This window comes from Marmota flaviventris, chromosome 11, assembly GCF_047511675.1.
Source record: "Marmota flaviventris isolate mMarFla1 chromosome 11, mMarFla1.hap1, whole genome shotgun sequence".
NCBI lineage: Eukaryota > Metazoa > Chordata > Mammalia > Rodentia > Sciuridae > Marmota > Marmota flaviventris.
The window spans coordinates 33,303,305-33,330,538 of record NC_092508.1 but is presented as its reverse complement, the minus strand read 5'-3'; the positions used below and the strand labels follow the sequence as shown (position 1 = coordinate 33,330,538).

The window sequence follows — 27,234 nt, the reverse complement described above, 5'->3', positions numbered from 1 at the left end:
TGAAGATAAGAGTTGTTTGCTAAAAATGTAATATATCCTATTGAATTATACTAGGCAGGGCTGCACATAAATTGCTTTTTAAAGGAAAGCATGTTGGGGTCAGTCAACTCACTAGGCCCAATTTACAGAATTATCCCTTGAACCTCATGTTCCCACTGCTTATTTCTGTTACCTATTGAAAGGAGTTAGATTCTGGATATAATTTGAAGGTAGGGGCTACACTATTTGTTCATGGATTAATTACAAGCTTTGAGAGAAAGAAAGGACTTAAGACCTGAGTTTTTGGTAAAAATGAGCGGGCATTTATTATATGTTAAATGACAAAATTGCAACAACTTATTTTAAAATCTCCACCTCCTCCTCTTTCTTTTTCCCCTCCTCCTCCTCCTCTTCTTTTTCTTCTTCCTCTTCTTTTTGTTGCCCTGTTCCTAAAAGTACTGCAGTACCAGGTGGATGCGTGGAGTGGATGGAGAAAACTCCTGTTCCCTTTCCCTTCTTCAAAAATCCATTAACTATATTGTCCTCATATAGAGGAAATATCAGATAGTGAGTTGTAAATTGATAAGAACAGATTCGCCAAAAGGTCAAGAAGGATAGTTTAAAGATCTTAATTGGCTTTATTTTTGATTCTAGAGTTAGGCAACATTGTATTCTATAAGTAGAATAAGTGTTCCAGGGTACTGAGTAGTACCAGCTTGGTATTACAGAAAGATAAAGGCTGAAAAAAGCAGCAACAAAGAAGACAAAGTAGGCTGCTCATTTTAAGTTACTTCCTTTCGAGGCAGAGACAAAATAGAAAAATAACTGACTAGTTAATATCAGGTTATTTCGAGGCATTTCTTTTGTGTAAAGCTTAACTTTACTATTATGAACTATTAGGAAATTCAGCTTTTATCTCTCAAATGCTGATTTCTCTGAAGTTTAGATAAACAGTTTACTTTCAGATTGGTGATGTGGAAATATAAGGTCAATATGTCCATTTTGATTTCTATCCTGGTTGTTTAGGTTCTAGTACAGAAGCCTGTTCCAAACAAGGCTTCCTATAATTTTTATTTAATACTGAGATGGGAAAGACTGGGAAAACAGTATGCTTGGGGAGGTAGTGAGGTTGGATATCAGAACCGGATAAGTCATATATATTGTATTGTTATTAGACATCTGAATGGACATATCAAATAGACAGTTGAGGAGATGATCTTGTTGAGAGAAAAATCCAGGCTAGAGATATAACTTGAGAAGTCGTTGAAAAAGAAAAGCAACCTGAGGCCTGAGCTCTGAGACATTCTTCTAGAGCAGAGAAGATGAGGAGGCCCTAGCCCAGGCTCCTGCTGGGTTCTCTGAGGGAACAAGTGACCTGTGTTTGAGAAACAGAAAGAAGGCCAAATTAGCAGAGAATGGGTGAAATGGAAGAAGAGTAGAAAAGAAAGTTTTCTTCCCCTGCTCTCATCCCAGGACCTTGGGCATAATAGGCAAGGACTTGACCACTGTGCTACATCCCCAGCCCTGAAAAAGTTATAAGGAGGAGAATGATTTGATCTGATCCAAATTTTAAAAAGTTGATTCTGGCTCATGCTCCAATATGTCCCATTTATTTACACAGAATTTTAAAAAGATGCTTAGTTAAGGGCTAAGTCCTAATACAAATAGTTTCTTGTTTAAGTTCATTCGGGGTGAATAGATACAGGAGGGTTAGAATGGAAGCAGAGAGACACAGTAGGTTCTTGCATTAGGCCAGATGAGAAATGGTGATGCCTTGAACTGGGGACAGAGCAGTATGAGCACAGAATAAGACACATCTGAGTGGTTCTCCAGAGGACTGACTAATGGATGACACATGAGATTTGGCTGAGATTTTGGATGGGGGCACCCACCTCTCGCTGACATCTGGGAGCACTTTACTGTATGGCAGAACTTCATGCAAGATATTGGCCAAAATGAGGAGCAAAGACCTGCAGATGACATGTGGTAATTCGGGGGATGATTTAAATAGAAACGCTTCCACTCATCTCATACCAAAAAATAATTAGTGGATTGAATGACTAATCACCAGATGTAGGTAAGCAGATGCTAACTTGTTATTTTTAGAATGGAAGCACATGCTATATGAGGATAGTTGAGACGCATACTCATAAATCCTATATTATGGCAGGTAAGTAATTAGATATTAGAGCAACTTTTTTTTTTTTTTTTTTTAGTGTGGTACTGGGAATTGAACCCAGGGGTGTGCGCTGCCACTGCGTCACATCCCTTGTCATTTTTATTCTGAGATAGGATCTTGCAAAATTGCCCAGATTGGTCTTGAACTTGTGATCCTCATGCCTCTGCCTCCTGAATAGCTGGGATTACAGGAGTGTGCCACACAAGGACTACAGGAAGCATATTTAAATAATAATATGTTTAATATTTAAATAATATAAATAAATATTTAAATAATATTTAAATATCCATGTTTAAATAAAACTTCTTTTAAATCTGAATTACTTTATGTGGCATATGCATAACACTGCTACAATTTTCTTATTCTTGTCTCAGTTTTGTTGACAAAAATCTATTCTATTGATATATCTTGGTATTTTGATCTCAAACTTAGCATTACAAGTTGCTTTTTTTTTTTTTTTTTTTTGGTTTGTTTTACTAGTTTGGGCCTAGTAAAACAAAACTTCTTTTGTTGTTGTTGTTCATGTGTTACAATGTATAACATGTACATTTTTCTGAAATATTTTTTAAAAAGCATTAGGTTCCCAATCTACAAAAAAATATAAATAAAAAACAAGAAAGAAAGATTTTGCAAGTGAATTATTTAAAATGTAGAACACATTTTCCCATATAAATAGTAAGGAACTTGAGGGGTAGCTTGGTGGTAAAGTGCTTACCTAGCATATTCAAGGTTCTGGGTTCAATCACCAGGACCAAAAAAGAAAATCATAGGTACTGTGAGGTAAATAAATATTTAATTTCTGTTAACTTATAAATGTTATTTGTGGTTATAATATTATTTATGATGTCACTCCTTTCTGAAAACAATACTTTTGCAATATTTTGTAGTTAAAGAAACAAGAAGAAAAATTGTTTGGTTTTGAGGGAGTCATTTTTCATGAATGCTGGTCCTTGTAGAAAAGCAGATTTTAAGGGACAGTGAAGAGTTTCTGGGAGGTTATGCAGTTGAGGAGGGAAGAGAAGCAAGGATGTACAAGCAGAGAGCAGAGTCCTATCCAGCCACATTGGAGCCTGAAGCAGAAGAGAAAATGTGCCCTAATAGAACAGGTATCCTTTCCCCAGATTTTGCAGGGAGGCTACTGGAGATTGATCCTAGGGGTGTTCTACCACTGAGCTACACCCCCAATCCTTTTTATTTTGAGACCTCAAACTTGTGATCCTTCTATCTCAGTTTCTTGGGTCCCTGGGATTAATAACACCACTCCTGGCATCCTCCTGTATCTTGAATCAAGTGGAAAAAGTCAACAAAAGCTCTACAATTTAGGAAAATGTCTATACATAAGGCCTCACAATGTCCATATGTTCTCATACTACTATCAACTCTCATAAACCTGCCCTGTGGTGGGGGATTGTGATGATGTCAGGATGGTAGGGGGACAGTGGGTGCACCAGGTGTCCAGCAGCCAGCAAACCACTGGCTCAGGATTGGAAAGGACTGTTCCCTTTGCATAATCACATGGGTTTTGAAACAGGCCACTTGTCTATATTTAAAATTCAGATACTGTATTTTTTTAAAAAACATTTTTTTTGGTTGTTAATGGACCTTTATTTATTTATTTTTATGTGGTACTGAGAATCAAACCCAGTGCCTCACACATGCCAAGCAAGTGCTCTACCACTGAGCCACAACTCCAACCCCCAGATATTATATTATTTTTTTAATCTCTTTTTTTGTGTGTGTGGTGCTGGGGATTGAATCCAGGGCCTTGTGCATGTGAGGCAAGCACTCTACCAACTGAGCTATCTCCCCAGCCCCTCAGATACTGTATTTTGTTCATCAGGAATGTTTATGTATTTTTTAGCAAATTTTTAGAACTACTGCATCACACAATTATTTATTTATTTATTATTTTTATTACTGAGTGGGTTTTGGTGCTCCCTTGTTCCTCATCTCAATCCCACACTGGGTGGAAGCAGTAGGAAAGGAAGCTGCAAATGTCTCCCCCTAGAAAACCCTCACTCTTTTCCTTTCTTTCTTCTTCCCCCCTTCCTTTCCTCCCTTTCTTTATTTTTGTCTTTCTCCCTTTCTTGTTTTCTTTCCCTTCTCTCTTTCTGTCTGCCCACCTCCCCCCAACACACACTGCTATCTTTTCTTACTGTGGTCTGTGTCTCCCTCCCTGGTTGTTAAAGAAGCTTATCAGGTACTGGGGGCTAGGAACTGGAAAGAGGACAGTATTCAGTTTGAATAAGGTTTTGAAATGCTCAACTCTAAAAATCATGGTTAGCGTCAGGCATGGTAGCACATACCTGTAATCCCAGCAGTTCAGGAGGCTCAGGCAGGACAGCCTCAGCAACTTATGGAGGAGAGGACTGAAGCAACATAATGAGATTCTGTTTCAAAATAAACCAGGAGGATGGCTCAGTGGTAGACCACCCCTGGGTTCAATCCCAGTACTAAAAACAAACAAACAAAAAAAGTCATGATTAACTCTTCCACATTTCCAAGCATGGGGGCCAAGAGTGGGTGGCCTGGCTCTAGGAGCTGCCAGGTTCACGTATGTTGATAAAGGCATTTGGAGGAATAAGAAAAGATTTGAAGCAGCTTGGTAGGAAGAAGAAGAAATATTCCTTAAAAAGGATGTATGCAAGTGTGAGAAACCATTGCCTGAGGTGGAATCAACTTGGCTATGAGTAGCTAAATCCAGGGAAAGTTGGGGTGGGTGGAGAGACTGGGTTTTGAAGCACATTGTCTGTGGCAAAAGTTGAGTAGGAAGAGTTTTTAGTCAGTTCTTCACCCTGGCCACAGAGTGGTGCTGTTGGAACAAGACTGTCTTCACTTGGACTTGGCCAGGGGGCCTCAGGAACCCTGGGAATGGAGATGAGGAGAGGGAGGCTCAGAGATCTGACACACAATTTGTGAATATCAGAAATTTACAAGTCAGGATATTGTAACATGCATTTATTTGCATTTATGTACACACAGTAAGTACCTATTTTAAAGTAGTAATAACTTGCAGTAGATGTTTTTCAAACATTCCTAAAACCACTGCTTTTAAACTGCAGAGTGCTCTGAACTTCACTGTGACAAAAGGATGTTTCCAGCTAGACCATTTTACCCTGACACAGAAAAAACTTCAGGACAATGTTAGAGGTAATTGGAGCATTTTAATGCATTCAGAGAAATTAACAGTAACTAGTTGGACAAAGGTATCATTATTCTTTTTTTTTTTTTTTCTTTGTGGTGCTCGGAGTCAAATCCATCAAGACGAGGTAAGCCCTCTACCACTGACCTGCACCCCCAGCCCAGGTATCATTATTCTTTAGACACAGACTGAGCACATATGTAGTGGACAAACTGTTTTAATTGGACATTGACTGAAAGGGACTGGCAGAAAGAGAGCCCATGGAGTTCAAGATCCCTATTTCAGAAATGCGTTTTCTATTAGAAAGGAAGTTTTTTCACATGGGTTGGGTACCATTCTGAGTTCAAGGAGCAAAATTCCGTTCCACATAGGTATGCTAAGTTGACCAACTCACAGTGTTGGAAAAAGGGTGCTTGCTCACAGAAGCTGAGTGCTCATTGTGTGGAGGCAAGAGACTAGAATCAAGACCATTGGGTTTAAAATTCTAACTCTGACAGTTACAGTCTAAAAAAACATGAATGAACCCATTTCCTCATTTAAAATGAAGGGAATAAATACATTGCCAAATTAAGTGAGATGCGATATATATGAAGATATTGTTTAGAACAGATTAAAAAATGGTAGATGTATTTAGTGGCAATGTCTAATTAAGGAAGAAACAAGCACAGACATGAACACTCTTTGGGTATGAGTGGACATTCTTAAATTGTATCAGACAGGAAAATGATCAAGCAGCTTACACGTATTGACTTAGGAGCTGGCCTGTCTTGATTCTCATCCTGGTTCTACCACTTCTGGCTAGTTTGACTTTAGGGCAAATTATTTAATACTTTTGACCACATTTTTTTCCCCTGGTACTAGGGATTGAGCCCAGGGATGCTTTACCAATCAGCTACATGCCTAGCCCTTTTTATTTTGAGACAGAATCTCACAAAGTTGCCCAGGCTGGCCTCGAAATTGTAATCCTCCTGTCTCAGCCTTGAGTCGCTGGAATTACAGACATGCACCACTGTGCCTGGAAGTTTTTGGTTTTTGCTTTGAAATATTTTATTGGGATCCCTTTTATAGAACCAGATACTTGTGTTAAGAACAAATTCAAGTGAAAACTGAAACTGTCCCAAAATTTCTAATCAGTCTTTGTTCCAATAAGTTGACACCTACTCACACAGGTTAATACAGGAAAAATATAAATTCCTAGGATCTGGCTAGCACCAGATAGAGGTCAACCTGTGTACAAAATCCACAGCAATCAGAAAGAAAGGGCTTGCTCTGCACTTGTCACAGCATGCACCAATTATCAGGGACCCTTACCCTGGCATCTTAGCCATCCCAACAGTCTCCAAGGGGAAGATTCCAAACTTTAGGCTTTCAGTCAAGTTAGTGCAGAATCTCTGTGATCACAGAATTGTTATAAGAAAATACAAGAAAACTGGGTATTTTCTTTATTAATGTCGATTTTCCCCCTCTACCCATAGCCAGAAGAGTTGGACTAAGTATGTTTCAAATTGGTTTACTAGGGGACCCGACTATGCTGTATTTACAAATATGTTGTTTATAAAAAGAGCATTGACTCATTCTTTTTAAAACTTGAGCTGTTAAATTGAAAGCGGAAAATTAAATATAGCATTGGTTTCTCTCATTTCAATAGGGACCAAATTATTAATTCATTTCTGAAATATCTCCTTTGTCCATTCAGGCTCAAGAAATTAAAACAGTGCTGGGGATATAGCTCAGGGGTAGAATACTTGCCTAGTACAAAGTTCTGGGTTTGATACTCAGAACTGCAAAATAAAAATAAATAAATAAGGAAATGAAATTAAAATAATAAAACAATCATACACATGCAAAGAACAACCAAGAAAATATCTGGTATATAGAAACACTGTTTTCTTTTTCACTTAAAACTAGAAATAGGAAGTCTTGCTCTTTCCCTACATCTACAGCTATCCCAAGGATCCCTACAATTTTAGACAATGGGTCCTTTTTTAGGTCTACTGTTTAGTATAATTGCATTTATAGTTTCACAAGCCATTCTGTCACAGAAACACCTTGCAATTAGATTTCCCTACTTGCCTGTGAAATGTTTTGCTTTAAACCTATCATTCCTTTCCAGTTGTTTCAGAGTGTGGGACTACACATATGGAATTACTTGGCATCCTTGAGCATTCCATTTATCATTAAGAGTTTTGATCCACAACAGGTAAACTGTGCTTTCAGAAGTGAAGGCCAGGATGTGGGGAAAGCCTAATAAGAGGTAGGAGTCTACTAGGAGGGCAAGGAACATAGATTTTTTTTTTCTTTTCTTTTTGGTGTTAGGGATTGTACCAAGGACTTTGGATATGCTAGCTAAGCCCTCTATCATTGAGCTACACATGGAATTTAAAACTAGAAAACTAAGCATGGTAACTGGGACATTTGGAATTTGTGCACAGAAATTCCCAGGGCTTCAGAAATTACCTTCTTAAGTCAGTAAGAATTCTTAAAGTCTGGAAATATGGCTTCTTGCTCCACATTCTTTTCCAATAACTAAGTCACCAGTTTTGAACATTACTGTCTTAAAATCAGCAGAAATAGAAGACAGCATGTTTAGAATGTCAACTTCAAAGTGAAAATTAAGTACTAGTAAACAAATAACACACTACCATGCAACAATAATGTGGGGTGGAAAACAACAATATATGCATGTAAAGATACAAAGGAAAGCCTACATGCCATGTGCTTGCAGTTCTGCTTATTGTCATCAGACAGCACTGTCAACATGTGACAGTTACAAGTTAAAGTACTACAGGAAGAAGGAAGAAGGGTGATTTAAGAAATTATATTTTGTAGCTTTTATTTTTCAGAAAGATATGTATTTTACCAAAGATAATGTCATATGCCCCTGATAAATGAACTAGAGTCACTTACTTATTGTTAGTAAGTATTATATTTTGAATTGAGTATTATATTTGAATAAAATGACTTATCTTAATTTAGCCCTCATAACTGAGGAGTGCGTCCAAACTAAAGAGATTTCATGCTCTCTGTGCAAATATAATTTATTAGCATCTCCCATTAAATGAGATTTGTGAAATTTGGTATATAATCTTTGGGGAACTTTATAAATATTTTTTTGGTACTTGCTCATTTAGTTACCTTATAAAAAGGCTACTTGAACTCATTAAGATTTATTTCCCCTAATGATTAAATGGGGATAGTAATGGTACCTACCTCATCGCATGGCATAGTGATGATCAGTCTCCATGCAGCATGCAGTTTGCCCCAGATCAAGCATGGACATAGTGGCTGTGATGATGATGATGATTGCTATATTTTTATAAAGGCCTACCTGCCTTTTTGTTGTTGTTGTTTGTTTGATACCAGGGATTGAACCCAGGGGTGCTTTACCACTGAGCTACATCGCCAGCCTTTGTATTTTTTAATTTGAGACAAGGTCTTTCTAAAATGTTGAGATTGGACTTGTGATCCTCCTACCTCAGTCTCTTGAGTGCTGGGATTATAGCCGTGCACCACCATGCCCAGCTTACCCATCCTTTTTTTGGAAATAGACAGAATATAAATAAACAATCAAAAGATATGGATTTTGCGAGAATGTGTTTTTTAAAATATTGTTCTTCTTTTTATTCAGAAAAACCTTAAACACATGACTGATCAGTGGGCTCAGCTGATTTCATGACAATGTTCCTCATCAGTCTTTTATCTCAGGCTTTCAGCATTCACTGATGACTGATTAGATCTACCATTGCATTAAGGATTGCATGATAGTGATTTTCTCTTTTTATTCTTTCTGCTACATTTATTAGCTGAAATTCTGTGAGGACTTTCCACTCATTAGCAATTTGATAAATCTGGAAAAACAATTTGCAAAAATATTTTTTAAATACTTGTTTTTTTCTTTTTAAAAAAATTAATTGATATTCTGAGTAATGTTTGTACACTAGAAACCTCCAAGTGACAACTTAATTTTTAAGAATTAGTCTACAGTTCTTGATTTTATGCATTCCTTGTTGTTGTTCTGTTTGACACTTAATTTGTTCCACCTTAAGACAATGGGGGGTCCCTTTCAGTTGGTTGCTGTGTCCTTTTAACAAGCCTCCTGTTGGCTTACATAAGCCTGAGACATCTTTCTTGATAATTACTTTTCTTGCTTTCTAGCTAGTCAGATACCCATTTTATCTTATGGAATTTGTACTCCAGACCTAGAATCCATGATTTCTCCATGGATGTTTAGTTCTTTTTAGAGGGAAAAAAAAAAGTATTTAGAGCCCATTAGGGTCTCTAAATTGAACTTAAGGTTACTCATTTCTATTGTGTTGTTGTTCCTAGGTCTTTTTGATTGACAGAGCTTTTGGCTTCCCCCTTAGGTGCTTGGGATTGAACCCAAGGCCTGTACATGCTAAGCATCACTGAGTGACATCCCTAGCCCCCAGGGCTTTTCTTTTTGTTAAAGGAATAAGAAACATAAGTATATGTTTCCAAGTCCAATTTAAGTTCACATAAGTTTTCCTTGATTTAATATTTATGTCTATTTTCTCTTACACTAAAGAGTTAGATTTCTAATGACATTAGCATATTTGTTATTTGTTTTAGCCTTAGGTACACATATAAGTGATGGGGTTCAGTCTGTATTACCCCACAATATGGCACCTTGATAAGTGAAAAAACAGCAGAAGCAGAAAGCTTTCTCTTACTTTCCTCTTCCTCTTCTCTCCTAAAGCAGGCCATTAAACCTAGCTGACCGTTCTCTAAAATGGGTTATAATACTTAATTCTAGGGATTACCACTCTCTACCCAGAGGAAGGGAACATCCCTATCTTTAAAGACACAGAGATACCAAGAAGAATCTGAAAAAACAGGTTTGCTAAGTTCTCCCCAGTTTATTAACCATCAAATCAGACCCTTTTATCTTCCAGTCATATTTCTTCCCAACTATCTACTTCATCAAACTTAGAATAAAAATATACAGGCTTCCCTGTTTCTTTGAGTCTTCATGTGTGTCATGTATGTCTCCCATGTCACATAAACTTACATTAAATAAATCTGTATGATTTTCTCTTGTTAATCTATTCATTATAGAGATCTCAACCATGAAGTTAAGCAATAGATAAGAAAAGAAAATACTTCTCCCTTACAATAGACAACAAAATAAAAATAATGGTAATATTGCTACTATTGGTAAGATAATTAACTACATTTTATTTCCCCTAATTTTTTTTTTTGCTACAAAATGTAACAACACACTATAAACATTGTTCTGCATTTTGTTTTTTCACTTAAAATATTTGGCGATCACTCTATGTCATTATAAAAAGATCTCACTCCTTTTTTATAGTTGCATATTATCCCACTGTGTAGATGTATATGAATTATTTTTAATGTTTATAACACAAATTTTATATATTTCTCATGTTTTTATCTGTTGAATGCCTGTGGTAATCTACCTATCCTAGAAAGTTATAATTAAACCATAATTCCCACTATTTTGGCTAAATTTAATAAAGATAGAACACACACACACACACACAGGAAAAAAACACATACTCCTAGTTAAATATGGTAGTTCAATTTACACCACTTGCAAAAGAAAAAAAAATGACTCAAAAAAAATGGAATGAGTGGAGAAGCTAACCTGAATTTGTCAATAATATGATTTTACTGCTAATTTTAAAATGGCTGGCATTTTTCTTGACATAATTCCTTGAAAACAAAGCCTGAAAAAAAAAAGGTAGGAGGAGTAGGTCACATATGCAATCCCAAGAAAGGTGAGGGGAAAGGAGAGAGCAAATGAATGGAGCTGGTTTCTGAGTTGCCCAACTCTTGCTGGTTTCATAATGGTGGAAGTGTGCTCCAGGAGTCTTCCTGCATTTCCAAATTGTATGAGCTGGCCCTTGTGGGACTTTGCTGAAGCCAGAGTCTCTGTTAGTCCATTTGGGATGGTGGGCAGGCCCAGGGGTCTCTCCCTGTCAATCAGCCTCATGTGTGGGGGCTCTTGTTCTACAAAAGCAGGAGGTAACGGCAATAATGGACCTTCTTCCCCAGGACAAGAATGGCTTCTCCCATTGGAAAGCTAGTCATACTGCAAAAAAGCAGGGCAGCCAAGTTGACCTGGAGTGGTGCACGAACCTGGTCTGAAGCAGAATTCAAAAGGAGATTATCATCTAAGTCTTCTGTCCTCATTCAGACATCTTTGGTAACAAAAATTATTGTTTTGGACACAGAGCTAGAAAACACCGTAAGAATTCATCTGATACTTTTCCTTAACTTTAAGCAAGACCATAAATTATTTAATTTTTGAAAATTCTGAAGAATATTTTGCAATTTCTCCTCAATAGCCCATTCTAGTATCTAAACAGCAATTTTAATCTTTAAAATATCAGGCTAGCCCAGTGCAGTTGTGCATGCTTGTAATCCTAGCGACTCAGGAGGTTGCTTGCAGCAGGAATGCAGGTACAAGGCCAGCCTCAGCAACTTAATGAGAGTAAGTCTCAGAAAAAATAAAAATAAAAAAGGGTTGGGATGCAGCTCAGAGACAAAGTACCTCCTGGGTTTAATCTGCAGTGGCAATAAACAAACAAATCAAATAAATCAGACTGTTCTATTCTACTTGTTACTTTATGCATAATTTCCTTGGCTAATAATAATAATGATCATTTAAAAATTCTAAAGCTTAGGATAATTAGAGAAAGGTAAAAAAAATTACCCTAAACCTGGTCTAGAATATAACTTTTATTTGATGAAATACATAACCTCCTTTTAGGAAGAAATTGGCATTTCTAATAAAATGTATTATAATCAGCATTTTGATAAATTCTAGTGGAGTTAAATATTCTAAAAAAAATAACTTCTTGTTCTTTGTTAATTGATTGTTGGTTAAAAGTTTAATAGTTTTTCAAGACTATTTTTAAAATATTTGTGTATATTAGTGAAATTAGTCTCCTTTTATGAAATATGAATCTTTGAATTGGTTCGTTTTTTGAAATAAAGCTTAAATACATGTTAATAAATGAATTATCAGAAAGTTTTTTTAAAAAGTATTGTGAGGTTCAGATATCAAACATCCATAAATATTATTGTGACAATAGACATGACTCGCACACACACGTGGGCACGTGTGCATGTGTGTGTATGTATTTGTGACCTCCTTTCTGTATCATTCTGTGAGTGGTACATTATAGTAGCAAGAGTCTTAAGCATCTGTCACAGAAAAAAATTCTGTTCACCTGGGCACAGTAGCACACACCTGTAATCCCAGCAACTCAGGAGTCTGAGACAGGACAATTGTAAGTTTGAGGGGATCCTGGGCAACTAAGCAAGACCCTCAGCAACTTAGTGAGACACTGCCTTAAAAATAAAAAATAAAAAAGACGAGGGATGTAACTCAGCACTGAAGTGCCCCTGGCTTCAATTTCTCACAAACAAACAAACAATAAATAAATTATTAAAAAAAGTTTTGTTCAAAAACTGAAGGATATAAACCAGTTTGAGCCAGATTCCTGGTCATGTCAATATTAACATAGTACCTTACATATAATAAGTATTATATTTATGTGGGAAGAAGAAATGGGAGAAAGAAGGAGAGAAAGAGGGAAGATGTTTCATGCAAATTCGTGTCTCTTTACTGTTGGCTTACATCCTTACCTGTACAGTAAGAACAACACTGGTGCTCATCACACTGTGTTGGAATAAATGAATGAATGACTATCCATCTAGGACTGTTAGATACACTGTTGCTTGGAGGCAAAGAGATGAAGTAGACATCCTCAGCTTTCCCCCTATTCTCATTCTATGGTTTCTTTGGCCACTAAACATTGGCTCTATTGCAATTTTGTTTTATAAGTCGGAAAACCAAAATGCTTTCAGATGAAAGGCAGGGAGAAAAAACTTCCTCAGTGTATTTGCTTTAGTGCCAGGAAAGCCTACTAAATATCAATATCATTATCCATGATATCTTGTAAATATCATCACATGGATAAGCAATGTGAATTCAGAAAAAATATGCAAACAGCACTAACTTGTGGCTGGAAGAAGAACTTTAACTGTGCCCAATTTTATTCTATCTCATACTAGAGCTGCCTTGTTTTCGTTGTGCATATATGAATGCAAGCAGCCGCCTTTCTGATGTCAAGCTACTTGCACTGAGAAGGAGAAACTGCTGAAGTCATGAGGCTGCTCCAGGCAGAGCCTCATGTGAGTCATATGAAAGCTCCACACTGCTGACCTCTGGCAAAAAGGGAGTGAGAGAGGACAGGAGAGGCAGAGGGGGAGAGGTTCAAGTGTGGGTTTTCTCCTTGAACCTGAAAGACTATGGGTCAAGAGCTGTGTGCTAAGAGTCTACAGCCTGGGTGCAGCTGCTATCACCGTTCCAAAGGAGGCGAGGCACACAGCAGCCGGAGGAGTCAGCCTGTGACCATGGAGGCTGAATTCCAGGTATTGGTATTCCAGGAGGAGCATCTTTCTCTATTGATAAACCAAGAGTTCAGACAGACGCTCCCTTTCCGAAGCAGAGGTCTGATTCCTTCTGCGGTAGGTCGAAACCCATAAAAAAGAAAATTCTATTAAAGTCACAGAGAATTTATGGCTGTAGTTATCCATTGTGGGGATGTGCTTGTAAACCAAAAGGGAAAAAATAATCCTTGACTTTGTGCTGCACGAAACTCCCCTTGACTTGAAGTGGAAAAAGTGGTTCTTCTCCTGAAATCTCTAAGGTACTACATTGCAGAGCTGACAGGCTGCAGTATTGGTTTGTGGTGGATTCAAAATTTCAGTAATTAGCTCATATCTATTAGCCATGCCGTGCTAGAAGACTATTCCTCTAAAGTGATAAATTACACAATGTGTGTGGGGCAGAGGAGGCTGAGTTAAAGAAAAAAACGAAAAACATGTATCAAGGAGATTCAGGTTAACCTAAGCATTAAAGGTAAATGTATTCAAGTGAAGAAAGATTGCAGCATTTCCGCAGATGATACCATTATGGTCGTTTTGTTTTTTTGTTTTTGGATCTGACTTTCAGAAAGGTGCCTTTTGGGGGTGTAGGAAGAACCTTAGAAAACATCTTAAGGGTGAGAATCGGGTAAATTGAAAAAAGATGGTTTTGGCAGCGGCTGAATCTTGACTTTGCATAGATTTTACTCCTGCGCTTTCTTTTTTCTCTAGCTAACAGACCTAAAAGAAGCATCAAGCTGCATGACTTCATTTCACCCCAGGGGAGTGCAGGGGGCTGGTGCCCGGAAATTTGAGAGTAAAAGGCCACGGAGTAATAGCGATTCTTTTCAGGAAGAGGATCTGAGGCAGGGTTTTCAGTGGGTGAGTGAACCGCTGACGTTGATCTAGAAGAATTTAATGTGTGCTGGTCCCCGGGAAGCTGGTCCTCAACTTCCAGGACAATTACTGAGCGGGCCTTCCCAGGTAGCTTCAACAATACGGTTTCCCTGGGGGGAGCAGGGGAGTCAACACTAAAAATAAAATAAAAGAAAAGAAAAAATTGATCTTTCTGTCTTTTCCACCTCTCACCCCTCCCCTTCCTTTCAAGCAGAGGAAGAGCCTCCCTTTTGGGGCCGCCTCATCTTACTTGAACTTGGAGAAGCTGGGTGAAGGTTCTTATGCTACAGTTTACAAGGGGATTAGCAGGTGAGTTACAGTTGCAGGAGACTTTAAAAGATGAGGGTTCCATCCCCCTCCTTTTACATTATAGAGCCAGATGACACAGTACAGAAGTTCACAGCGTTTGGAACCTGTATAAGACACCAGGGCCAACAGGGAGAGAGACATGATGACTTAAATAGCCTTAAAATAAAAATAAACCTGTCCTACTCCAATTAAAACCAGCTCACTAAAATGTTTATCAGCCTTTCCTCTCTTTTATTCCATTAAAATAAAGTAGACTTTCTCCACTATTAACCAAAAAGAACAATTACTGCCTGGTGGGAAACACAATTGGGAAGGTATTTCTAGAGAGTTTTTCATATGTAAGTCACAATGATAAAGTTTTACAATTAAATTTGCTGCTAATTCTTCCACCTTGCCTTCTTATAAAAAATCTGAAGTTGGTTTCTGCAAAGTATGGAATACGCAAAAAATGATAAATCCTGAGTTTTCTACACTTGCAAAATATGCAAATAACCGGAGAATAAAAATACTACTTATCCAAGACAATTACCCATTTTGGAAAATTGAATTCCATTGCCTTTTAGGGTGGGAAGTTTGGAAGGCCTTATTTCTTTCATTTATCTTACTTGGATGGAGAAAAATAATGGCTTGATAGTGGTTAAATGTTAATTTTAGAAATTTAATATAAACACTACAAAATTAAGTACTTATTATTTATCTTAATGGTTTGTGATTTTTATGATTTTTTTACTTGTTTTATAAGGGAAATACAGTTTAAAAATATTGTATAGAAGCAAGATTTAATTCACACCTGCAGATTGTCATAGGAATTAATGATAAAAAAAAATTATTTCTCCTTCAAGAAACTCACCAGGAATAGGATGAAAAGTGCATTGGAAGTACATGTTCAAGTGCACAGGGATATAAGTAGAGGTGTGCAGCTCACTTAGGGATTTATAATAGAATAAATAAAAACCTGGTCACAAATAGTCATCAAGGCAGGACTGGGTAAATAATCACCGTAGTGTGAAATTGTATGCAGCCATCTGCAGTATGAAGTAGATGTACTAATATGAAAAGATGTCCAGTATTTTAAAAGAAAAAAAGCAAGTTACTGAACAATACATACTCTTTGATCCCTTTTAGGAAAAAAAACACTCAGATGTATTATACATATATAGATTTGTATGTACATAAAAGAGTCTGGGGAAATACACAAGAGATTAGTTATTTCTAGTGGTTGAAACTGGAGCAGGGAAACAAAGATCACTCTTAAACTTCTCACTTTATTCCCCACCACAAAGGCATTACATTTATAATATAAAAATATGTTCAAAAATACCGTAAAGATAGATGCCAAAAAGGCATTTGGTAAATTCAACATCAATTTCTAGTTTTTAAAACTCTGAACAAAACAGAAATAGAACGATAATTTCTCATTACCATGAAGGATATTTCAAATCAATAGCACACACACTTTTCTGTTAATTACAGAGACTTTCCTGGTAAGATTGAAATAAGGCAAAAATGACCATTATCCATAACTGACAAACAACGTCAAAAATAATTTTTTTGTATATGATATCATTGTCCCCCTAAAAAAACCAAAGAGAATCATCTAAGAAACTATTAAAAGTAGTAACAGAACAATAGGTAATCGGTTACAAAATCAATATATACCTATTAAGGTTGTCATATATATTAGAAATGATTATTTAGAAAATATAGTAGGAAAAGCTCCTCTCATAATAACAACAAAATGTGATGATTAACATTAAAAAGCAGAGCAGGATTTATGTAAAGATTTACTAAGGGACATCCAAGACTTAAAGAGTCAGACATTCATTCATTCTACTAAAGTCTATTAATTTTTCTAATTGTGATATTTATTATGTGTCACACACTACTTAAGCTAATAAGAATACATTGGGGGCTGGGGTTGTGGCTCGGAGGTAGAGTGCTTGCCTAGCATGTGTGAGGCACTGGCTTCAATTCTCAACACGGCATATAAATAAATAAAAGGAAGGTTCATTGACAACTTAAAAAAAAATGCATTGGAAAACAAAAGAGACAAATATCCCTGCTCTTATGGAGTGTGATGGGAGTGACATAAACAGTGAACAAATCAGTAAACTACTGAATTTGTTGAAGGGTGAAAAGTGCCAGGGAGAATGAAAATGGCCTGCGTGGTGGTGCACAATTGTCATCCCAGCTCCTCTAGAAGCTGAGGCAGAAGGAATGCAAGTTGGAGGCCAGTCTGGGCAAAGTAGTGAGACCCTGTCTCAAAATAAAAAGGGCTGGGGAGGTGGCTCAGTGGTAGAGCACCCCTGTGTTCAATCCCCAATAATTCATAGAAAAGAATGAAACAGAGAGAGAGAGAGAGAGAGAGAGAGAGAGAGAGAGAGAGAGCCAGAGTTGTTGTTGGATTACCATTTTAAATAGGGCTCCAAGAGGATGCCTGGCTGAGAAGGAAACACTTGAACAGGGAACCTGTTGGAGGCAAGGAGTGAGCTATGTATTAGCACAGTGGAAGGCAGGGGAGACTGCAAGTACAACAATCCCTGGGGGCAGAGTCAGCCTGGCATTGGAGGGGACAGTGGATAGAGATGAGTGCAGGCAGGAGGTCGTATGTGTGCATCAGGAGATTGCGTAGGTCTTGTACAATGACCAGTCCGAGGACTGATTAAGTACAGGGTATTTGAATTAAAAATTCTAATTGTGGGGCTGGGAGTGTGAAGCTTAGTGGTAGAGGGCTTACCTAGTACATGTGAGGCCCTGGGTTCCATCCTTAGCACTGCATAAAAATAAATAAATAAAATAAAGGTATTGTGCCCATCTACAACTAAAAAAAAGAAGAAGAAAGAAATTCTAATTGTGCAAACATGTCAGTGTCTAATTTCAAGTTTTGATGTATTCTAGGTATAGTAAATTCTCAGAGGATTAGATCCCCTTAGACACCAAAATCTACGAATCCTCAAGTGTCTTATATAACAGGGGGCAGTATTTGAATATAAATTAATACCTAATGCAATGTAAATGTTATGTAAGTAGTTGTTACATTGTATAATTTAGAGAAATGACAAGAAAAAAAGTCAATACATGTTCAGTACAGACATAATTTTTCCCAGATTATTTTCAATCTGCAGTTGTTTTAACAGATACAGAACCTACAAATACAGAGGTCCAACTGTGTATTCTAAACTACAATAATTAAAATTATGCAGCACAGGGCTGGGGATATAGCTTAGTTGGTAGAATGCTTCCCTCACATGCCCTAGGTTCAATCCCCAGCACCAAAACCAAAAACAACAAAAAAAAGGCCAGCACAATATAAGAAAAGACAGATCAAAGAAACATGGTTTTGAAAAGTCCAGAACAGTTAAAGATCCAAGTATCACTAAAATATATAATCATGGTGGATTAAGGAGATAAATGAAAAAGAAACATACAAGAACTAGAAGAAAAGATACGTGGATTCTTTGTAACTTTTAGGCTGGAAAGTCTGTCTAACACTCAAATCAGAATCCATGAGAAAAGATAGGAAGTGTCCGTGGTGCCCCATATATCCAAGTATGTTCTAGGGATCCCCAGTTCTGAGACACCTTAATAGATGTTTCATTGAAACAGTTATGGAAAAATCAATATGGGCAGAACAAAACCAAATTCAATTCTTTATTATAGATTCTTTCAGTATTTTAAAAATGTCAGTGTATACTGTGACCTTCTAAGAACAATTAAGAAGCATTTTCTAAACATATTTGACCAAAAAACTTTTATTGGGGGAGAGTAGGGTAGAATTTTACAGAAACAGGCTCTAAGCAAAACTCTTTGGAAAATACTGAACATCATAAAAATCTTTTTAAGTTCAAAACTTCATGGCTAGGGATGTAGGTCAGTGGTAGAGCACTTGCCTAGCATACATGAGACTGTGGGTTCGATCCTCAGCACCACAAAAATAAACAAACAAGTAAATAAATCTTCAAAGACATTATAAAGCAAATGAAAATAACTGGTGAGATGTATATGTAAGTATTTCAAGAAAAAAGTAGGCAATTTAGGGAAAGCACAAAAGAAATAGAAAAGACTATGAAAACTCACTTGCATAAGTAAAGAAATTCAAGTGTGATAACGTCTTTAACTTATTATATAGGCTAAAATGTGAAGATAAAAACAAAAACATCCAAAAACAACAACAACACAAAACCCAGTTTGGTGTGGATGTGCCAAAGTGACATGAGAGCTAACTGAAAGATTTTTCAAAGGACAAATCTGCAAACATTTGAAAAACAAAGTAAAGTAATATCAAATTATAACCCAAACAATAAAATACCTATGAGTCCATACTGATATAAATAAATGGTTCAATAAGTTAATAAATAAGAGAGGAGAAATAAATCTCCCATGTAGAATTCCAGCCAGATCTCAAGGAGGTAGATCATAGCTCTCAATTCCTTGTATGTAGTGACATTCATCCTGAAGTACAGAATGGAAAAGGGAAAGAGTAACTTCCCAGTAGAGAAACCTGACAAATGCTACTCCAGCCACGTGGTTAAGGTCCACATCAAAGGAAATTCATGTGCACAATAGGTATCCTGAATATAATGTGAAGATGGCTCCTCCCCAAATTCATGATCCCAAACCAATCATAAGAAAAACAGAAAGATCCCAAGAGAGGAGCATCCTACAAAATACTTGACCAGTACTCCTCGAAACTGCCAAGATCACCAAAAACAAGGAAAATCTGGGAACTATCATAGCCAAGAGTGGCTGAAGGATACATGACAACTGAATGGGATCCTGGACAATAAAAAGGACCTTTAGGTACAAACTAAAGAAATCTTAATCAACTCTGGGCTTTAGCAAATAATAACTTATCAATGTTGGTTCACTGTCTTCCTAAGTTTTCTGAAAAAGTGAAACTGTTCTTAAAAAAGAAATCTAAAAATACAAAAATAGAAACAAAACCCAGCTCAGTGTTAGCAAGGAAGTGATGGAATGGCCACTCTCATGCCATCGTTGTGTGATCACTTAGTGAATTCAAGTCAATGAAAACATGGGCACTGAATACCCTTTGACTCAGCAATTCCATATCTACCTAAGGAAATAATAATTAAGGCTGTATGAGAAGATGAATCTTTAAATATGATCATTATTGTATTTTTATAGTAGTCCAAAGGTAGAAACAATTTACACACGTTTGGAATTGGCTGAACAATTTGGTATGTTTACATGATGAAATATTAGGCCATTATTAAACATCATACAACACAATAAGGAATGATAAGAGAAAATGTTAAATGGAGAAAGATCAGATTACTGACAATATGATATAAATCCTGCTCTGTAAAAATAACATTTATAGTTGGTTGTGGCCTATAATCCCAACTACTCTTGAGGCTGAGGTAGGAGGATCACAAGTTCGAGGCCAGCCTGGGCAACATAGCAAGAACCTGTCTTAAAATAAAAAGTAGAAAGGGCTGTGGCTGTAGCTCAGTGGTAGAGCACCGTAGGGATCAATCCCCAGGACCCCACAAACCAAAGCAACCCAACATATTTATACCTGCATTAAAATCTCTGTTCTTTTTCTTTTTCCTTCCTTCTTTTTTTTTTTTTTTTTAAATCTCTGTTCTGGGCACTTGGCTTACATCACAAACAAAACAATGAATAAGGGGAGAGTAGGAGGATGAAGGGGGAGAGAGAGAGAATGGTGAAGCCTGGGCAGATCAGGCAACACTTGCCTGATCAGGAGGCTGTTGTAAAAGTCTGGCTGGTTTTTGAATGAAGAAGTGACTTGTTTTGACTTTGGTTTTTAAAATGTGCCCCCAGCTACTCTGTTCAGTATAGATAGATGGAGTACAAGTATTTAAGCAGGGAGATGGTTAGGAGACCACTACAAGAAGTCAGATGAGAAGTAAGAATATCTTAAATGCAAAAAAGGGAAATAAAAGAAACAATGCACATCAAACTATTATGAGGGCCGGGCATGGTGGCACATGCCTATAATTCCAGCAATTTAGGAGACTAAGGCAGCAGAATCACAGGTTCAAGGCCAGCCTCAGCAATTTAGCAAGGTCCTAAGAAACTTAGTAAGACTGTCTCAAAAAATAAAAAGGATGCTGGGGATACAGCTCAGCTGGTAGCGTGCTTGCCTCACATGTACAAAGCCCTGGGTTCAATCCCCAGCACCCCTATAAAGAGGGGGTTGATTTCTCTGTGCTTCTATTTTCTTCAGTTTTTTTCTATAATGAACATACATCGCTTTAGTAGATATAGTGTTGTTAAAATATATGAATCATATATATGATATATACTTTACATATATATATATAAAACTTTTTGTTTGGAGAATATTTTTATGTACTTATATGTATAATTTTTTTATTTGGAGATAATTGTAGATCCATATGCTAGAATATCTTTTGTTAGAAAACTCCTTTTCTTAAGCCTTCTTTTTCTATTGCTGCTTTGAACCATGTCAATAAGTGAGTGCCATACTTCCCATCCCCTTTTCTAGGATAAATGGACAACTAGTGGCTTTAAAAGTCATCAGCATGAATGCAGAGGAAGGAGTCCCATTCACAGCAATTCGGGAAGGTAAGAACCAGAAAAGCAAACCCAAGAGATCTGTTTTGATTCCTGGATTTGGTAAAAGAATGCTTTGAGTTTATCTGTTAAACATCTGGTTTTTTATATTTATGAAAGAAATATTACCATTACAATTTTATTCTTGATGCCAGTTTTCTAAGAAAACTTATACTACTATTTCATTATTTATTCTTGAGGACGTTAAGATTCAAAACTGTTATATCACTTGACCAAAACTTTGACCTCAAACAGTGTTTCTAAATACGTTCCAAGTGTTTGGCCTCATGCTGGTTGTGAAAACTGCATCTATACAACACCAAAAAAATTCATATGAAATTTTTTTAAAAAAAATCATCCAAATTATTAGTGGGAAATTTGCCTAAATGTAGCAAATGTTTCTTTCCTCATAGTTGAAAAACTCTTTTGGGAAGGCATATACTTTAAGAGTTGTGTCTGTATTTCCTTTGTACCCTGGTTGGTATAGCAAATGAGGAAGGATGGACTTGGGTTTGCATTGTAGGTCTACCATTACCAGTGGTGTGGTGTTGGGTAGATTGCCCAAGACTTAGTTTATTGTAGAGAGAGGATAATAATAGTCCATGTTTCACAAGTTGCTATGAGGATTAAACAAGAATATATATACAAGGCACTTATCACAGAGTCTGTTTTCAGACTTCAGTAAATGTTGGCTCTTATTATTCCATTCTTGCTCCTTTCTTTGGATAATTTCTTGTTGAGCATAGAGATAACTAATAATTTACACTATAAAAATTGAAAAGCCAGGCTGAGGTAGGAGGATCACAAGTTTGAGGTCAACCTGGGCAATTTACCAAGACCCTGTCTCAAAATAAAAAATAAAAACGACTGAGGATATGGCTCAGCAGTAAAGAACTTGGCTAGACTGGGTGAGGTACTGGGGTGGACCCTCAGTACTACAAAAAAAAAAAAAAAAAAAAAAAAGCCAATAGAGTGAATAAATCATTAAAAATACAATGTATCAACTTTTTTACATGGGCCATTTAAAATGAAATTGAGATTACTGTCCATTTTAGCAAAAAACAAAAGAAATGCCTTTCCCTGGCTTTACTTTCTCTCCCTTTTATCTTCTCTTTTTACTGAGCACATATTATGTGCAAAGCATATTGCTGAGTGTTGTGAAGGATGAGAAAGCTCCAGTCTCTTTTCTATGTGGTTTTCCATGTGGAGCAGATAATTCATGGAACAAGTGTGTAAAAGATATTGTAAACCAAGACAACAACCAGTGGTCTCATTATGGCTAATGGAGTCAGTAGATGCTGAGCTTAGGATGGGTTTATGCAATCAGGCATGGAAAAAGCAATTCAGCAAATGAGTTTATAACTGAATTTAATGCCATTTTCAAAGTCTTTCAGAGCCTCTGGGGAATACATCACTTTAAATTTAAGTGGAAGGGCCAAATGGCTGTCAGCTTAGCCAGGGACCCATCCTGGTAGGATCAGGTGCATTCTGGGGAATGCATGGTTTTAAGTGTGTAATACCATGGAAGCTGCATTTACTGATGTACTTATTAGTGGTCCCTGTGAAAGATGATCATGTTTGGAAGAAATGTGTGGATAGGATAAAGAGTATTTCTGAATAGAATAGAAATCACCAGGTCACTCTCCTTCAAGGATGGGATCCAGGTCCAGGTTCACTTCATTCTCCAGTTGTGGCCTTTGTGAGCTTGATTGTGTAAGGCCAGTGTTGCTGCTTAGCTTTTGCCCACAGCCATGTTTTTCAGGTTGACATTTGAGGCTAACAGTGAAATCTTTTTGCTGGATTTGCTAACAGATGGTTCTCAGCATGGTTCAGAAAAGCTGGATCTGTCTTGTTCTGTATGCTAGATGCTTCTTTCATTGCACTTTTACCAACGAGCTGCCTCCCGGTCACAGGTGCTTACAATTACATTTAGTATTGAACTGAGGATACTCTTGGTTGGTTTTATGAACTTCCCTTACTGAAAGGTTTGCAATGTATAATAATAAAAACCACAAAAGGATTTTTGACACTTTGGAGGTTGTTAGGCTTCCAGTTTCCAACAACGAATGTTTCTTTTTCCATCAATATAAAAACTTGGAGTCCTTGTCAGAGAGGCCCTCTCCCTTCAAGATGTGAGGCCTCATTTAAGAACTTTGGCACTGTCCCATTTCTCCCGAAAGAACTCGAAGGATGTGCGCCCAGGGAGACAGGAGGTTAACTGAGTAGGGCTGGAAGGCAAAATAAGAACAGCTGGAGTTCATTAGTTAAAATCCAGGGTCACTAGCTAAAAAGGCAACCAAAAGCCAAGTGCAGAAAAACCAAGTGAGTACCACAGCCTGCTTTAAAAAGCCTTGAAGCAGGAATTACTTCTGAGCAGTTTGGCTGCTCTGATGGCAAAGCAGCCAGAGACGAATTGAGGAGGATTTTGCTATATGAACAGTCTCTCTGTATGTTATAGGGAGAATACACGTGGCAGTTTATTAGTCTGGTCAAGTACAATACTATTTGTTTTCATTTGATCTTGATATATAATATTATGAAATTAGCAAAAGTATAAACAGCACTAAGGAAAACGTCTTAATTCAAGTTCCAGGTCCTTTTTATACCTCTTTCAATCTTCTTAACAACCTTTAGAAATAGGTGTTATGATTGCACTATAAGACACAAACTAAATCTCTCTGATTCAAAAATCCACAACTTCCTATGCTTTCATTCTACAAATATTTATTGAGTACCTGCTGTGGCCAAGCACTCTGCTTACTGCTAGGTACACAGCACTGCACATGTTTCTTACATTATTTTGCTAATTAAAAAGATCAGAAGCTTTTGCAAAAACTTAGAAAATCTTTCACAATTGGCTCAAAATTATATTTCAAATGTTTCTTCTCATATCTAGAAGAAAATATGTTTGTTTTTTTATGTCAGGATGAAGAGTCTTCATTTTATTCAACTCTTCATCAATATCTTAGTAATATACCTTATTTTAAATATCTTTGTACAAATGTTCAACTTTTGATTTAAACCTAGGACCTTCGATTATTACCAGTATTTTCTTAGGAAGCAATCGTATAATTAACCTTTTTTAAGAACCAGGCATACAAGGTAGCCCCTCTCCATAATCAATTTTTTAAACCCCTTCATGAACTCTTGGTAGTAAAAAGCGTTATTTTTGTTGTAAAGATGAAAGAATCTGAGTCTCAGAGAGGTTAGGTGACTTGTCCAAGGTCACAGAGCTAGTAATAAGAGTTATTAGGTATTAGAATCCATGTCTATTCTATTTACAATTTTTTCTACTTTATTATATAAATTTGGAAATGCTTGGTCTAAGCATTTCTTTTTTAACAAGATTAAAAGTGAAAATAGAAATCTGTTTTTATGATGTTCTCTGTATAAACATTAAGGAAAATGCGGAAGAAACATTTTTAAAGAAAATAATATTGTATATTTAGCAATTCTGATTCCATCATCGATTCTACAATACCTGTAATTGCATTCTCTAAATTGGAAAGTTTCAGCTAAGGATCTTTTAAGACCATTTGCTTTTAGGAAAATTACAGAGTAATTATTTCCAATCCATACAAGAGAAAAGTAAGCCAAAAAATAGTCCAAGGAGCCTTACTGAGGTCATGGGATGAGACAAAGGCGGAGTGTGATTCGAATCTCAGAGTTGTTCCTGGTGTGGTGGAGCATACCTGTAATCCCAGCTACCTGGGAAGCTGAGGCAGGAGGATAGCAAGTTCAAGGCCAGCCTGGGCAATTTAGCAAGACCCTGTCTTAAAATAAAAACATTGATAAATAGTCTGCAGTGGAATGCAAGCAAATCACATCACACACAGCAAATTCACATGTGCATGGTTAGATCTTTATAAAACAAAATGAAGGTATGTGATGGAAATTATAATTCCAGAAAAATCAGATGATAACCTCCTCCTCCTCCTCCACCTCCCCTCCTCCCCCTCCTCTTCCTCTTCTTCCTCCCCCTCCTCCTCCTCTTCCTCCTGCTTCTCCTCCTCTTCCTCCTGCTCCTCCTCCTCTTCCTCCTGCTCCTCCTCTTCCTCCTCCTCCTTCTCTTGTCCTTCTTCTTCTTCTTCTCCTTCTCCTTCTTCTTGCATCAGGGATGGAACCCAGGGACATATAACCACTGAGCCCCATCTCCAGCCCTGTTAGTTATTATTTTTTTATTTTGAGATAGGGTTTTATTAAATTGCTTAGGGCATCACTAAATTGCTTAGGCTGGCCTCAAACTTGCAATCCTCCTACCTCACTCAGCCTTTTGAGTTACTGGGATTACAGATATGCGCCACCGTACCCGCCCAGAGGATAACTTCATATCTGACATTTGTCTTAATGTTTATCTAGATTGTATCTTTTATTGGAATGTATAACTTGACTCATTGACCTGATCCATGTCAGAGAAAATGGGACTATAACTGCAACCCCACTTTTTTCTTCTTTTTTTGTAGTGCTAGGGATCAAATTCAGAGCCTCATGCCTGCTAGGTCAGAGCTTTACCACTGAACTACACCCCAGCACACCGACTCTTTTTTATTCAATGTCTAGTGGGAGTTGAGGTGGGTTGCCTTATTGACTCCTACATAAACTCATTACAAGTGGCCTGCTCTTTATTAATTCTCAGTACTTATTGACCACCACATTCAAGGCCTGTGTTAGTGCTGGAGATGGGAAAATAGGGATGGATTCAATCCATACTCAAGGATCCCACAGTCTGGAGAGGACTCTGACCTGCAGGCACTCACCACGACTTGGGGAGACAGCCTTGCTCTCCCTTGTCATCATCTTCCATATTTTCTTCACATCTCCAGGACAAGGAAGAGACATTGTGACCCATTGCACTTGAAAAGCATTACTTTTCCTAAAACTTCATTAAGACACAAAATCCAATGAAATGGACAAAACCAAGATATTAAATATTCTCTTATCATTGTGAGATGAAAGTGATAATTGTCTGAATTTTGAAATAGCTCACATTATCATATTACTATCTAGATTTGTAGATATCTTATGAACAGAATCAAAATCAACCATGCATGATTTTTCCTGATCTTTGGGATTGTGTTTCTTTTTTCATGTTTCTTCTGATTTTCTGGATGTTTTCATGATCAAGCCAAGTAGATACATACAAAATTCTTACAACAATACCTGGGATGGCCTAAATACTCAATGAGTGTTAGCTATTATCATTGATATCATTTATAAAATTACTTCATTTGTTTTTTTCTTTTGCAGTGCTGGTGGTTGAACCAGGGCCTTATGCATGGCAGGCAAGTTCTCTACCACCGAGTTACACCCCCATCACTGAAATTACTTTAGAAGCACCATATAGCTCAGTGGTACAGCATGTGCTTACCATGTGGGAGGCCCTGGGTTTGATTCTCAGCTCCACATTAAAATAAATAAATAAATAAACCCCATTGTGACTTGTCTGGAGCTTTAAGCACCCTGCACCCCATTTATTTGTGTGTCTTTTTGTTGAAGAAAAACAAAAATAATGTCAGGCACAGTGGCACAAGCCTGTAATCCTAGCTACTGGAGAGACTGAGGCAGAAGGATCACAAGTTAGAGGCCAGCCTCAGCAACTAAGTGAGAATAGTGTCAAAATTTAAAAATAAATAAAGATAAAGGGCTGGGGAATGTAGCTCAGAAGTAGAGCACCCCTGGGTTCAATCCCCAGTTACATAGATAGATAGATAGATAGATAGATAGATAGATAGATAATACTTGAAAT

At 37.2% G+C, this 27,234-nt stretch overlaps 1 protein-coding gene and 1 non-coding gene across 3 annotated transcripts in view; one reads left to right on the top strand and one right to left on the bottom strand.

The window, feature by feature from the left end:
- Positions 1 to 412: 412 nt before the first annotated feature.
- Positions 413 to 595, bottom strand: LOC114097979 (U2 spliceosomal RNA). Its single transcript, XR_003583645.1, has one exon. It is a non-coding gene; the product is annotated as a U2 spliceosomal RNA (small nuclear RNA).
- Positions 596 to 13,604: 13,009 nt separating this feature from the next.
- Positions 13,605 to 27,234, top strand: part of Cdk15 (cyclin dependent kinase 15) — an 85,138-nt gene continuing 71,508 nt past the window's right edge. For both annotated transcript variants that reach the window (XM_027941844.2, XM_027941843.3), the window contains exons 1-4: positions 13,605 to 13,727; positions 14,454 to 14,603; positions 14,833 to 14,927; positions 21,421 to 21,500. In XM_027941844.2, the coding sequence (XP_027797645.2) occupies positions 13,605 to 13,727; positions 14,454 to 14,603; positions 14,833 to 14,927; positions 21,421 to 21,500 (448 nt within the window). The remainder of the gene's footprint in view (positions 13,728 to 14,453; positions 14,604 to 14,832; positions 14,928 to 21,420; positions 21,501 to 27,234) is intronic.